At 41.5% G+C, this 15,519-nt stretch overlaps 1 protein-coding gene across 1 annotated transcript; it reads left to right on the forward strand.

The window, feature by feature from the left end:
• Window positions 1-288: 288 nt before the first annotated feature.
• LOC103355577 (uncharacterized) lies at window positions 289-15,168 on the forward strand (the record flags this gene model as incomplete). Its single annotated transcript, XM_008279424.1, has 8 exons — window positions 289-854; window positions 2,538-2,811; window positions 2,981-3,176; window positions 3,930-4,114; window positions 5,779-5,874; window positions 7,203-7,367; window positions 10,672-10,765; window positions 14,105-15,168. Coding segments are annotated over 8 exons (1,640 nt in total), but the record flags the coding sequence as incomplete, so codon positions are not given.
• Between the last annotated feature and the right edge of the window lie 351 nt (window positions 15,169-15,519).

Consider the following 15,519-nt stretch of genomic DNA (forward strand, 5'->3'; position numbering starts at 1 on the left):
TGCTCAGTGGAAAACACATGCAGTCTAAGAATAATTGCCTAAAAATGATGTAGCTCTTACCCATAGTAAGAGCTCACAGGTATGACGACATCATCATCGTTTCAAACATTGTCACACAGTATGAGGGAGGTTTATATATTATGTAACTGCTATTATTAGTTGTATAAATGATATTTGAAGTGATACCATGTCATTTTTTATGTTTTCTGTTCAGTCGCACATGTCTTGCAGAAAACGTCCAACACTTTCTTTTACACCATCCAGTAAATGCCGTCCTTTATTCTTTAGTAATTCCAGGAGGTACAGATTCGCCACCTCACCTCCCACCCTGGGGGAACACCGACTTCCTGATCAATGAGCTGAACACCGACACACCCGGAGCCGCTGAGGACGGCGAGTACATCGAGCTTTGGCACCCATCAGGCCGCAGAGTCTCCTTGCAGGGCATCTGGATACTGCTGTTCAGCGCGCACAACAACAAACCCTACAGGGAGATCAGCCTGAGCGGACACTTCACCACCTCCAAAGGATACTTTCTGCTGGGCAGCGACAGGTTGGTTCCAGCTCCGTCACTTCGCCTTCCTCCCAACACCATCCAGAACGGACCGGATGCCGTGGCGCTCTACCGCAGTCCCTTTGGCCCACCATCGGCGGGGCAGAGGGGCATCCCCACTAAAGGCCTGCTGGATGCAGTGGTGTACCGACAGAGAGGATCCGATCAGGAGGCCCAGGAGCTGAGTAAAGCTCTGACACCGGGACAGCTGCCACTGCTGGAAGATCCAGAGGTTCTGCCTGGTGACGAGGCGTTGAGCCGCTGTAGAGGCCTTTACCCCTATGACCTGTCTGCCTTTTCAGTGAGTACAAAGGGGGAGGATTTCATGCTGGAATTAAGCAGTTAGTCAGAAGTGTGTGCTTTATTAGCTCAGATGATGATACATTCTGTAGGATGAATTATCATTTAAACCTTCATTTCTACAAGTAACAGTTCAACCTTTTGGGAAATGTACCGATCTTTGCTTTCTGTCTGAGGGTTCGATGAGAAACCTGATACCGCTTTCATATCTGTACACGAAATTCAAAGTTACTGCAAGCAGCCAGTTCGCTTAGCTTTGCAGGAATTTAGCCGACCAAGAAAAAATCCTGCACATAACTCTTCATAAAACCACGTCATTTGTGCTCAGCTAAGCTGGTTAGACTTGAACCGAGGGAAACAGCGAGCCTGGCTCTATGCAAAGGTAACAAAATCCACCTACCGGCACATCTAATGCTTATATGTCATTTGTTAAACACTAAAGTGTAAATATGGCATCATGTGGTGTGATATTTTGGGGTGCAGTTGCTGCCCTAAGTGAAGGAGTTTAAGTATCTTGTTCATGAGAAAGTGAGAGAGATAGATGGTTTGGTGCAATGGCAAGAGGAGTGCAGGAGTTGTGTTGGACTGTCTGGTTAAAGAAAGCTGAACTGGAAGACAAACCTCTGGATTTACCAGCTGTTCTACTTTCCAGCTCTCACTTATGGCTCTGGGTGGTGACTGCAAGAATGAGGTCTCGGATCATGTGGAAGTGGGTTTCCTTCACAGGGTGGCTTGGCCTGGCCTTAGAGCTAGGGTGAGGAGCTCGGACATCCGGAGGTAGCTCAGAGTAGAGTTGCTGCTCCTTTGTGTCAAAAGAGGCCAGTTGAAGTGGTTCGGGCATCTGATTAGGATGCCTCCTGGGCTCCTTCCTTTGGAGGTTTTCCAGGCATGTCCTACTGGGATGAGACCCCGGGCAGACCTAGAACTCGCTGGAGGGATTTTCATAGCTCGTCTGGCCAGGAAACACCTGGGGACGTCTGGAATACCCTGCTGTCACCACGGATAATTAAAAATAAATAAATGGATGGATGGATGATGTCATTATGGGATTATGTGCCAGACTATTTCTTGGCTGAGTAAAGTAACCTCCTGTAGCTACAACAGTATGTTTTTCTTACATTTTGTTTTGTGCACTGATTCAGTGAACAAAATACAAAGCCTGGGTCATTGATCTCATGATCGTAAATCGTGGGCATTGATAATTTTGTGTATGATCAGAGGAATCATACAGAATACAGTTCAATCCCCTGCCCATGTAGGTGTTTCCTACCTACTGGCTGACCAGGTCGCTTTTATGGCGATCCTCGCTGTCACTCGGCTGCCATAATCCTATGATCGTTTAGCCAGATTGCCCACCCTTTATATAAATTGTTAATTAATGAGCTTTATAGGCACTAGGATGTAAATATTGTTTACCTTGTTGTGAGTCAGTCAAACTCCTTGTGCTAAGCTAAGCTAACCAGCTGCTTCATATTTAGACTTATCAGTGGTATCAAGCTTTCGTACAAGAAGGCACATAAGCATATTTCCCAAAATGTCAAACTACTTCTTTAGATTTATGTTTTTGCAGCTAAAGAAGATCTTTTCTTTTGTTGTATTCTTATTTAAATGCACGCCGTCTCTGATGTATCCACACTGGACTTTTTTAAAACTCTAAACACACCACATGCATCAATCAATACAGGTGGCTCCCCCCACCCCTCTGAGGGAAAACAGCTGCCCCCGTCCTCCTCCAGCCCCTGAGGGCGTGGTCATCAGCGAGGTGGCCAGCAGTCACTGGACCAATCACAGCCAGCAGAGAGCTTTCGTGGAGCTGCATGGGCCGCCCATGATGAACCTGCGGGGCCTGGTGCTGTCTGTGTTCGACCAGGAGCGAACAGGGACCGTCATCGCACTTCCTCTGACCGGGTATATTGACCGGGATGGATTTTACATGATTGGGAATGTCACTGGAGCAGGTGAGGCCAGTGGAAGACCTTGTGGCAAAGAGACGACAGCTGCTATAGATTAAATATATCCCAACTCCTGCTTAATCCTGCTGTCTCTCTTTTTGTCTCTTCTTCTTACTTTGCACCCACTCTCCTATTCTCTCACTGTGTTCCTTCACCTCGTCTCTCCCCGGCATAGATCAGACCTTCCCGGAGGGATCCACGGTGCCAGTGCGAGGAGCAGTGGTCCTGTGCTACGACCTGTTCAGCGTCTGCAGAGCTGGAACCGCTCTGACCAATTCTAGCCTCAGAGACGTGCTTGTGTTCAGTGAAAACCGGCAGCTGCTGTCCTCTCTGTCCACCAGCAGAGGGAGACAAGTGATGCCAGCTCTCAGGTAAACACAGACTGAATCCCACAGTCTGAATCGATAACAGCTTTTACTGAGTTTTTATGTTTGAACCTTCGTATTTATGATTAGTTTTAAACCAAGTAGCAGCTTTTTACCTCAGTGGTTTACAAAGTGCTCGTTCACACACCCAGGACACTAATGGCAAGTGAACCTGCCATGCAAAAGGTGTTTCCTGCCAATTTGGGGTTCAATATCTTTGTGTCGTACTAGTCAGTCTACATTTTTTTTAGTTCTCCCTACTTTTACTCGCGTGCTGTTTCCATAAAGAAGCAGGACGTTATATTGCAGTAAAAAATAAACCAGCAGTGAGAGAAAATGTGACCGGAGCAAAAATACACCCAGAAACTACGTGGAGCTTAGAGGAGTTTTTAGGTTTTTGTTAAAACTGTTTTTAAAAGGTGTTATTTCCCATCTGTCATTTTGGAGGAAGTTGTTTGTGGAACTGTTGAATCATATTTTGCTTTAATAATTTTTTTTCTTGACTATCACCACACAGGCTCACAGAAACACTTCTACACAATATAACACAGTCACTTGACAACTTGTACACAAGACTGAATTTTTGAGATCCCCAGAGTTAATGAGAGCCAGTCACAACAGTCACAGTCAAAATAGTCATTCAGCCAGTTTGTATGCCTGCAAATGTTCTCTTGTGTAGATTTGCTGTTTGACTCTATCATTTGTTTTACTCCTGCATATGTATTCAGACGTGTGTTGTTGTGCATACTGTGCGTGCAGGTCGGTGGAAGATGGTCCAGTCTCCCTCAGCCGGTGTTCCTGCTGCGAGGTGAGGAGCTCCTCCTCCTGGACGAGCTCCTCTCCCACACCTCACAGCACCAACCTCTGTCCCAGCTCCGCCTTCTCCAGCCAGATTGACCTTTGCCTCGGACCTCTGTCCAGCGACTGGTACGGCCAGTCAGGAGGTGAGGCATCCTGAAATGACAAAATGCATTTAACATAAAACTAAATAAAACAGGGTTTAGGGAGGAGGAGGTACAGATATACATGTTAAACAAGTTCTGAGACTGTTTAAGATAATTGTAGATTTTGAACAATAATAACAGAAGCTGCTATATTTTGACATGAAATATTTAAATTTCATGTCTCTCTCTCTGTCTTTCATGTGTTTTCTAACTGATAATTTAACATGCACAGCTGTTGCATGTAACTTGTGTTTGGTGAGTTTGCCAGATGCTGCAGTTACAAATCAGTGTTTTAGAAGTGCAGAGCAGCAGGTTGGAAATGGCTCTGAAGTCACTGCTCGTTAACACGTAGTCTTAAGAGATGAATTTCAGGCACTATTTCATACTGGATCAGAAAGAGGAAACTACTAGAATGAAAACAGCTTGATTTTGAATCCAGCTTTATTAAAATGCAGCATATAAGAGCACAGAGAGCAGGAGAGACATAGATGTAAACACCAATGGACGTTAGGTTACACAAAAGCACAACAGCCAGAACATTTGATGAGCTTTGTTCATGGCGGAGATACTTCGGAGATAGCAGAGGCAGCTGTAGAAATAAACCTACCATCCTGTAAGGCAACTGCTCATTCTGAATGGCTGACCTGGAAGCAGCGGGCAGTGAGAGGCAGAATTATGCAAATCTTCAGCTTAGTTCCTATAAAATTTTAGAAAATCCTGACTGATGTGTAAAGCTGGGGGGCTACCTAGTTTTAGGGAGGCCAGAGAATTGGCATTAGTAAGTATCTTCATATTTTTACAGCTTATTTACATCTCCACATTTTAACAAAATAGAAAAATAAAACTGATTTTTTGAATATGGAACTTTTAAGACACTGAGATAAATTGGCTAAAAGCATATAAACCACACCAGTCTTATATTAGTCTTGTATAACAAGAAAAGTATTCTTGAAGTGCATAAAAACATTAATGACACAGCTTTTAAAAAAAAAAAGCAGTAGGAGTCTACTTTCAGCTTGTGCGTTTCTCTTTTCCTAACACCCTTGGTGCTTGGCATTTAGACTGAGTGTGAACTCCACATGTTGGCCGGTCAATTAACAGTGTGAGGAAAGAAGTTGCATCTTATAGCTGCACAGGGACTCCGATTAAAACTCACAGTCGACATGTAGGGTGATTTAACACATCGTACATGTTTAATGAATTGGTGCAGTGATGGGACTAACACTGCTAGTATGCCGTGGTTCATAGACAAGCGCTGCCAAAATGTTCCAGGTGTTACTTAAAGTATAACATTTTCAGAGTGCAAGTATGTCGGCGTAAACAGACGTCTGACAGTAAATGTTGGCTCACACGGTGTCCCCATCTGAGGACATTTTTCAGGATGAACACAAGAAGCGTTTCTCAATGAATAAGTAATTTAAAACTTTTATTTTTGTGCTCAACAAAACTCTTTTAACATGTAGCCCAACACCTCAGATAACAAGCAATCGACATTCGGAGGATTTTCTGGTTGTTCACAACCTTTCAAGGGTTATATAAAAGCTCTAATTTTAGTAATTTATCAGTCAAAAATGTAGAATTTTTAAAATGTATCTTTGTTTGTATACGGGTCATAGCTCATTAAGTCTGCTGTTATAAAAGAGTCTCTTCTGTCTTTGTTCTAGACTGCAGCGGTCTGATTCACAGGAAGAGAGTCGCCGAGGTGGCCGACTACTTAGAGCAGAGGTGTCACTGTGGCATTTCTGCGTTGTACCTCCAAGGTGAGTTCCTCTGACACACAATCGATTCCACATCACACCGTCACTAGCTCTGGATGGAGAACTCGACTTCTAGCCCTTCAATAAGACTGAACGCTGGTGTCAGAAGGTGCAGTTGATGTACGCAGCCACAATTTATAAAGAAGCAGCTGAGATTTCTTAATAATCAAGCATTTGTTCACAAGTTTAATAAGTAAAAACTCCCAAATGATGACCATAATAATCATAGATCCGATTTATAAAGCACTTTTCTAGGCACTCAAAGACGCTTTACACTGTCAGTTATTCATTCACACACAGTCACTCTGATGGTGGTAGCTACGACTGTAGCCACAGCCGCCCTGGGGCAGACTGACAGAGGCGTGGCTGCCATTCTGCCCCTCCGACCACCACCTCAAACAATCCATTCATACACATTCACACCAGGCAAGGTGGGTGAAGTGTCTTGCCCAAGGACACAACGACCATAACACGGGTTACAGGGTGGAATCAATCATTGACCGACTCGCTCCACCACCTGAGCCACAGCCGCCCACACTGAGCCATCACTGAGAAACCGTGCTATAGCAACCCCATCAAGCGCTTCCAGCTCTGACAGCTCTTTCTTGCAGAGAGATACCGTTTAGATGGACAGATGTAGGTGTGACTTTTTACATCCCGTGTTGCTGTTGCACACTGAGTAACAGTCAGGAAGTGACCTTTTCAATCCTAAGCTTCCATCTTCAGTTCCAGATGCACAGGATGTGTGCCTGTCTTCTTCCTGGTGGTGCTGTACTTGTAATTGTTTGAACAGATGAACCTTCAGGCACCTGGACATTGTACCCAAGGATGAACCAGACTTGTGGAGGTCCACAATTCTCTTCCTGATATCTTGGCTGATTTCTTTAGATTTTCTCATGTTGTCACAAAAGGAAACAGTGTGTCTGAGGTGTGCCTTGAAATACATCCACAGGTTTGCCTCCAATTAACTCAAATGTTGTCAATTAACCTATCAAAAGCTTCCAAAGCCATGACATCATCATCTGGGCTTTCCCAAATAGTTTGAAGGCATCTTAGTGTGTGTAAACTTCTGACTTTGAAGAAAGTAGTAAAAGAAAAAAATCTCTCTCATTATTCTGGCGTTTAGCAAATAGAATAATTTTGGTAATCCTAACTGACCTGAAACAGGAAAAGTTTAGTCTGATTTAATGTCAGACTGAGAAATAAAAGGCTTTATGTCTTTTTATACAGTGTATGTAAACGTCTGGTTTCAACTGTATATCTACAAACCTGAAGCACCTCCTGAGTAATTTCATATACGTGAACCATTTGTCCTTCTGTTTCTGTTCAAGGGGCCAACTTCTCCTGTGTGTCTGGGTGGCTGCGAGTGTGGGGGAACATCCAGGCGCTGTCGGACCATCAGAAGGCCCTCATCATCCAGACGTCGCACATGAACCCTTCATCTGCTGAGACGGACGTCTGTTCGTCTCCCACCACCGGTCGGTACACAGGAGCAGGTCAGAACCTCCTCGCTCTCTCCAGTTTCCAACACGGCACAGTTAGAATACAGACCGTCACAGCTCATTAATCATCAGTTCAGAAAAAAACTGATACTAATCAGCTGAATCAGTCAATAACAGTCTGCACTCTGCAGGTCCAGCTTTATTAGCTTTCTGTGTGTCAACTCCAGGGTCCTAAAATACACTGAATACAAAGAAACTAATCCCATGAAATTTCAAATATAACACATAACATCTATATGTATATCTAGGTATGTTGTCATGATAAAAAAGGGAGGGTTAGAGGCAGAGTGGCAAACTGTAGTTAACCTCTGAAGTCTGTGCAGCCTGTTATAAACAGATAATAATGATTTTTTTTTTAAATGTCGATGTGTGATGTATATATTTTTTTATATCTATATAAAATAAGACAGCTTTCATTTCTACATTTCCTCTGCTCTGTTTGTATTTAATGTGAGACGGCCTCATCATCTTTGCCTAGATAAGTTTAGACTAAAGTTAAAGAGACAGAAATTCAAGTTTGCATTGACATTGTTCTTTATATCTACATTTTAATGCAAGCTGTAAATAAGATGAGAAAGAAAGAGACGCATGTACAGTGTCTGACAGCTGAACGAAACAAAGACCCTCAAGTGGAACGAAAACTTAAAGTGCGAAACACACTTCACTCACAGACTGATGATTCCGATCCTCAAGTGATTCATGTGTTAATGTATAATCTGTCAGACGCAGTGAGAGAATGTATCGTATGTAGGATGACATTTCTTTTATTTTTAAGGTTTTAAACAGTTACAGTGTCTTGATTGGATGATTTTGGATTAAAACCTATTTGAATGACTTTATTTCAGGAGGAACAAAAATCTTATGGAAAATGACACTGACCTGCACGTAAAAATCCAAACTTTACACAAGGCACTGAGGTCAAACATGTAGGATAGTGGGCCAGCCTTATTCGAGCTGCTAATAAGTAAGTTTGTAATTCAGGTTGTGAACTAAACTCACTGTTAAAAGTGATGAAATGTAATTTTACTTGTAATTTCAGGCCTGTCTTAATGTCCTGACAGCTCTGATGGAGCTCAGATTTTCATTCAGAGTAGCTTTAATACAAATCCTTCCACGGTACAAACCTGGCCTCTGCGTGGACCAGCCGACCTGCTGGCTGCTTAGAAGAACAGGGAACACTATTTACCGTCAGATCTCGTGTTCTTGGAGTTCCTGCTGCTGCGCCTTGAGAATAAACGCACACATCGCTCAGGATTTACAGGAGCACTCATTGTTTCTGCTGCTGTGGGATGCAGCAGGTATTTATTAAAGTACACTCCGGTACATTCAGTGAACCCAGAACAACATTACTGTCAGATCAAGACATTAAAGTGTCAGATCCGTCTGAGTCACAGCTGTATTTTGACCAACATGTCTGTGTGTTGTTACCTGGACACAAGTCGCAGCTTGATCTGGGTCGACTAGATGTGTGAAGCTGAAAGACCTGAAACACCACATAAGCCCAGGAAGCATCACAGATGGTGTGTTCAGGTGCATTAAGGTTGTTGCTCCTCTCACTGTAAATAGTACCTTTGCTTCCTGTAATACATCTAAGACCTGTATGCATCTTGCAATGTGCAACAACATATTCCTCCTCCCTCTGATGCTCCATGTTAAATTCTTACATTAGTTTTAAGGAGCAGAAATGTGAAAAGCTCAGCTCTAAATATTCAGGACAAGGAGTCAGTGGCGACCAGGATGTACAGCACAGATGGATGCAACCAAGCGTGTATTTTTGAGCGAATGTCACACTTTTACTTCACACATGGGAATAAAATTAAAATATATAGGAAGAGACAGATCCATTTACAGAGTCCTTAGAACAGGGGTGTCGAATCCTGGTCCTCGAGGGCTGTAATCCTGCATGTTTTAGATGTTTCTTTCTTCCAACACACCTGATTCAAATGATCAGGATCGTTATCAGGCTTCTGCAGAGCTTGATGATGAGCTGATCATTTAGAATCACCAATTAACCTCAACATGCTTTGGACCTTGTGGGAGGAGAGAACCCACGCTGCACGGGAGAACATGCAAACTCCACGCAGAAAGATCCCAGGTGTCCTCACCAGGACGCAATCCAGCGACCTTCTTTCTGTGAGGCAACAGTGCTAACCACCGACCCACCATGCAGCCCTTTATAACAATCAGTTAATCCTTACAATCACTTAACACTATTCAGGACTTTCATGTTGCCATATGTAGAAGGTCTTTTGGGATCCATTTGATCCCAAGAAAGAATATGTGCAAAATATTTGTTGGTATTCATTCTAAACTTTTATACTATGTTGCAGCCCAGACATTGGGTCATGTTCTTGATTTCCTTTTTTTTTTTGGTCAAATATTAGATTTTAATTTATGTTTTTATGGTTTTTGATTTATGGTGTTTGTGTTTTTACACGTGAGTAATAATTATTGTATATTCACATAGAATATGTTAAAAACATATAAATATACTGATTTTTTTTCAACTTTGAAAGCAGAAATCATCATTTATCAAAACTGAACTTTAAATGATGATACAGAATAAAGAATTAAGAGTGAAGAACCACTTGAAAGCTTGATTTATGTGTTGAAAACACTCTTATGTGAGAAATAAAATTGCACCTCCTTCCCAAAGACGTGGTTTCCATAAGCATGAATATGCAAAATGTATAATGAGAGAAAAGTACATTTTGCTGGTGAACATAACCAAAGCTTTTCTGTGATAAACGGGCTGAAACTGCTGCACTCTACAAGTACTCAGAGTAATCATCCTTCATGGGTGGCAGACTCTGGCATTTCAATAAAAGACTAAAGTTACGATACATGCATGTCATCCAACATTCATCATTACTGCACCAGAAGGAAGTCGCTGCTGTTGTGTGGAAAACCTACCTATGGTGTTTGCAGCATGTATTTAGATTATGATCCTAAATTGATGATTGATAAAGGCTAATTGCGTCTTCATTAAAGGGCTTAGTTGAAGTGTTTTCTGTGCCTGCTGTTACCTGCAGTATGACCAGATCAAAAACACAGCAGGCTGTGAGGGGATATTACAGGTTGTTGTGTTCTTTTAATGTTGCACAGTGATTCCCTCTGTGTTCTACGTCCCATCAAGGTCTGTTTGGAAAAGACAGATGGGCTTCTGTTAATTGTTTCTTCAGTGGACTAAAGAAAATTTACTGCAAGTTTCATCAGGAAGTCTGAATCACTATGCAATGTTTGGAATTGTGAACTTGTTGGGAAAGTGTAACTGTGCTTTTGTGTGACTCCCCTGTAGCGTCTGCGTTGGGCCTTCAGATAGGCCTGATAGTCGCGGTTCTCCTGCTGCTGGGACTAGGAGCTGCTCTGTTCACGTATTTCTACAGGAGGAGGTGAGCACTCTCGCATTATTCTAATCATCTGGATATGCTCACAGATGTTAACCCCTTTAATTACCTCTTTACCCCAGCATTTCATGTCTGTATTCTTTGTTAGAAATCTTAACAGACTGTTACCTTTTCTTTGATGCTAATGCTTCCTATGATTTCAAAGTAAGGGTTGTGAAGAGAAGAGAAAGGTTTTTAGACCTCTGAACCCAAAACCTGCCGGTGGGTTGAAAAAGCTTATTATCTTTTTACAGAATCCCTAAAATTACACAATTTACCATATTCAGAAACTGCTTTTTAACTTTTCAACAGTCCTTGAAAAAATCAGACCTGGCTTTGAGTCCCATTTGAAAAACTAATCAAATCTTTAAATCATGACATTTAATCTACATGCCCTGTTGAAAAACTCTCAAGAAATGATTTTTAAAAAACAAAACAACCCCCCTCCTAAATATTCTGTGCTCCTCAGCTCAACTAAGAAGCCATTAATGAATCAATACCAGTCATGTGACAAGAAGGAACTTGTCAGCTGAACTGCAGGTTGTTTTTACACGGAGCAAATAGGAAGCAATTTTAAAAAGTAAGTAATAAACTCTTTATAGTCGCCATTTCTTCCCCAGTGTTGGAAACACCTGTGGGCACAAAATTGTATATGTAGCTTCCAGGTTTTTACTCTTATTTTTTTTTGTAAAACAAATAATATCAACTTGCTTTTTTCAAAAAGTTCTTTATGACTTATAGTGTTATAATTGTGTCATATTACACCGAACACATTTTTTTTCTTCTAGACGTGGTTGTGTGGTTTCCACAGAGGGACTTAAATGAACTCACTGCAGGTAAAAATCTGACAGGAGCACAAAGACACCCAGAAACTGCCTGAGGTTCAGAGTGTTAAAATGTGTGTCGCTGAGAATACGGCTCATTTAATTTAATTGTTGAGGGACTCGGTCTGGAGAAGTGTTGTTTCTTGCACAAGGAGGCCATTTATTTCTTCGTACCTCATTCAAATCGTCTAAGTCTGAATCAGACTCACTTTGTCTTTTGAGGTTGTGCAAGTCAAGGCTGGATGATTTAACACGTCTATTCCATTAATTAGACTTTTTTTTTCTTCCATAATGTGAAAAATACCTCAGTCACAAATGTGTCTGTCAGCAGGACCAGCTCTAGCACTGAGCAACGGTTCTGTTGAGTCACAACAGTAATGTAAGCTGACGTTGTTCCCTTGGAGACGCCCACATGTTTGAGCGTTGCGACCGAAACACATCTGAACAATTCTAGCATGACAAGAAAATGAGACCAAGGAAAGGTTGTTTTTGAATTTTTTTATTTTATTTTAAAGTGATATGGTTTGGATTGAATGAATATAGGATGGCACTGGATATTAGATGCTTCGAGTCGTCATGAGAACAGAGTTAAAGTCCTCATTTAACTCTTGACAAGAACTCAAGTGTATCAACTTAAATGTGCAACGATTACTTTTAATAAAGTCTTGTGTGTTATTCTGTTAGTTTGATAGTTTAAACACAGACATATTATAAGGGATCTCCACCAACTGAACACATATTTCAGTTTATTTGTCCTAAGACGTACTGCTCATGAGAGAAGATGCCTCGCCTATTCTGTCATGATGACTACGAGGTGTGTCAGAAAAGTTCCAGGACTGGTGTCACAAAAGATATATTTCAATCCAAACTACAAGGTTTCCCCGTCCAAGTAATCCCCCTGGAGTCTAACACACTTCCCCAGTCTTCTCTGCCACACCACCATGCACTCCTGGAAAGATTCTTCCAGGATCCTCTGCAGCTCCGTCGTCACAGCCATCTTGATGTCGTTCACGTCTTCTAAACGGGTCCCCTTGATGACCCCCTTGAGCTTGAGGAAAAGGAAAAAAATCCCACGGAGCCAGGTGGGGTGAGTAGGGAGGTTGTTCCAGCACGGAGATGTTCTTCTCAGCCAGGAGCTGTGGGATGCTCAAACATTGTGAGCAGGCACGTTGTCATGGTGAAGCAGCCACCACAACTCTTCTTCTTCTGGCACACTGAACAAAGCAGACGCCGCAGGATCTCTTTGTAGACGTGCTGGTTGATCGTCTGAAGAGGAAGCTCATAGTTTGGGTTTGAAATCTGTCTTTTCCTGGAACTTTTCTGACGCACCTCGTACAAACTTACAACTGAAGGCTTTTGTCACAGATTGGAGTTGTTTGAAAGACGTGAGCATGTATCAGACAGAGGGTCTAAAACGATATGCCACTGTGTTGCATGCAGAGAAATAGAGGCTCCAGTGGTTTTGAAGCTTATAACCCATTAGATAATAAAAGTTTGCACCTCTTAGCCGTATTTCTTTTCCAATATGTAGCACTCTTGTTTCCCAACTTTTAGAGTGCAACACTAATTGATCTTGACAAAAGCTGTTAAAAACAAGAAAAGTTGTTGGCTTTACAAAACCTTTAGAACGCCATTAAACTTATCACGTGACTTTTGATTTTTTTAGAGGAATTGAACTAAATGTAAGCTTAACATTGATTCGACATGCCTCACTTAAAGGTTTACGAAAAACAAATCCTGTGCATTAAACAGATTTTGTAAGAAAATATGTTAAAAACAATCTCTGGTCTCCACATAACTGAAATGCCTCGAATGACTCAAATGCAACCAAAAGTCATGTGACTGTGGAAACAAATAAAACAATGCGAATAATGAAACATTTCTAGGATGTAGAGATTCTGTTTCTTTTTCCAGTATTGGTAGCCTCCTTGGGTAAAATAGTGACATGTTGTTGTAAAAACAATTACTCAAATCAGTAAAAAAAATAAGCCAACAGTGAGCAAAACAATGAAATGAGCTAAAACCACCCACCGCTTCTGGTTCAGAGGATTGAAGTATGAACCGACATCAGTGTGGATTTGAGGTTCAAACATCTGTATTTCTTTCACAGTTGTTTATTCCAAAAAGTTTGAGTTGTGAGCACTAAACGTCATGTTTTAGAACAAGCCTTCAGAACCAAACTTCTCCACAAACCCTCACATCTTAGCTGCCACTTTGTCCTGGCTAGAAAAACTGCTAATCCCTGTTACCTGTGTGTGTGTAACTGGGCATTAAATACACAACGCTGTGCTCAGGAAGTTGTTGAAAGTCATTTTGGGAATTGCAACAAATCACAGCTTGAGGTAGCGTGAGCAGATAAGGCAGGTGGAGAGGCTGAGAGTGGAGGCAATCAAGAGGTAAATTATATACCGCGAGGACTAATGCTTGACGTGGGCGACTGGAAATTGTGGTGCAGATGTGTATGTAGTACGTGGAGGCTTTAAGGTGTGTGTTTTGCTAATGACGGTGTCTGTTTTCCCAGGCGTCCTCTGGACTATTACACCATGGAGCTGAGCGAACACGCAGAGGGTCTGTCAGATCTATAATCCAGGGTTTTCAATCAACGTGTTTGCATCCGGAAGTGCATGGGAGGACTTCAGCGACGGCGGTAATCAGAGGCTCAGTTGACCTGTACATAACTAATTGTGCGGCTGTTCTGAAACGAATGCCACCAAGTGTCCTTCTCTGTGTCTTTGGAAGATCACTGATGAAAATGACTTGTGATTGTTGGTTAGTGAAGCGGTTGCGTGCGGTGCGACACGATATCTCGTTGGCGCCGGCGACATCAAATTAGGCAACCCCCGAGATGATGAGGTATTTTTCTATGGATGGAGATGCAACCTTTGCCTGTGAACAGTGCTGGTTACTACTTTTAAGGGAAAGGAAGATATATAGGAGGGATTTAAAAAAAAAAAAAGAATAAAAATACTTGAGTCCTAAATGGTCATTTTTGTTGACTTGTTTATGTTACTGCGGATAAAGCCTTTAAATTTTGCAAATTTAAACAACTATGCTTTTGATTTATGCGGGAAGCTCAGCTGGTACTACAGTGTTTTTAACATCAGGCTTTATAACCACGATAATATTTGTTAATAATAAGCTCACAGTTATTCTTCAGAATGGGTCGACCTCCTGCTTTGTTTTCCGTCTATATGCTGTAATCGTCCGTTTTAGACTCTTGTCACTCGAGGGGTCCTTTAAATGTGAATGTCTCTAACTTGTAATGAGTGTCTGTAACCACTTGTGTATGCTTGCTTAAAGCAAACTGTTTACATTTTCTCGTTTAGACGAAAGTACTGTGTGACTGTTGAAGTAATTTCTTGAATGAAGACTGTTTTTTTGTTTTTTTTTAGAGATGAGCGGCTGCTTGGTGTTCAGAGCTATTATGTGCTTCACTTGGTGTTTTTAGTGGAAGAATCTCCTGTGCCTTTGACCTGTGTGTTATTTGATCAGATGACATTCCAGCCATTTCTGCTGCAGGCACAAGTGTCCATTTTATATACAGTCGTCCTCAAATGTATTCATACCCTCCCATTAAAGAAGGAAGGAAAAAAAACAGCTGTCACTGAAATAAGTCGAAATTGATAAAAGTAGTAATAAATAAAAATTTAATGAAAATCATGACGTTGCTTTTGAATTGTGGTTCAACCGAAATAATAAAATCAAGCAAACAAGCATGATGAGACCCGTAAACTAATATTTTGTTGATTTTGGCCGACTGCTCATCAGCAAAGTGCTCTAATATGTCCGGGACAGTTTTGTTTATTTTTTATTTTTTTTATTGTTATTTTCAACCACAATTCTAAAGCAATGTTATTTATTTCACTAAATTATAATTTAGCAAATTTTTATTTATTATTACTTTTTTCAGTTTCTAGCTATTTCAGTGACTGTTGT

Source organism: Stegastes partitus, unplaced genomic scaffold (assembly GCF_000690725.1).
Source record: "Stegastes partitus isolate 25-593 unplaced genomic scaffold, Stegastes_partitus-1.0.2 Scaffold158, whole genome shotgun sequence".
NCBI lineage: Eukaryota > Metazoa > Chordata > Actinopteri > Pomacentridae > Stegastes > Stegastes partitus.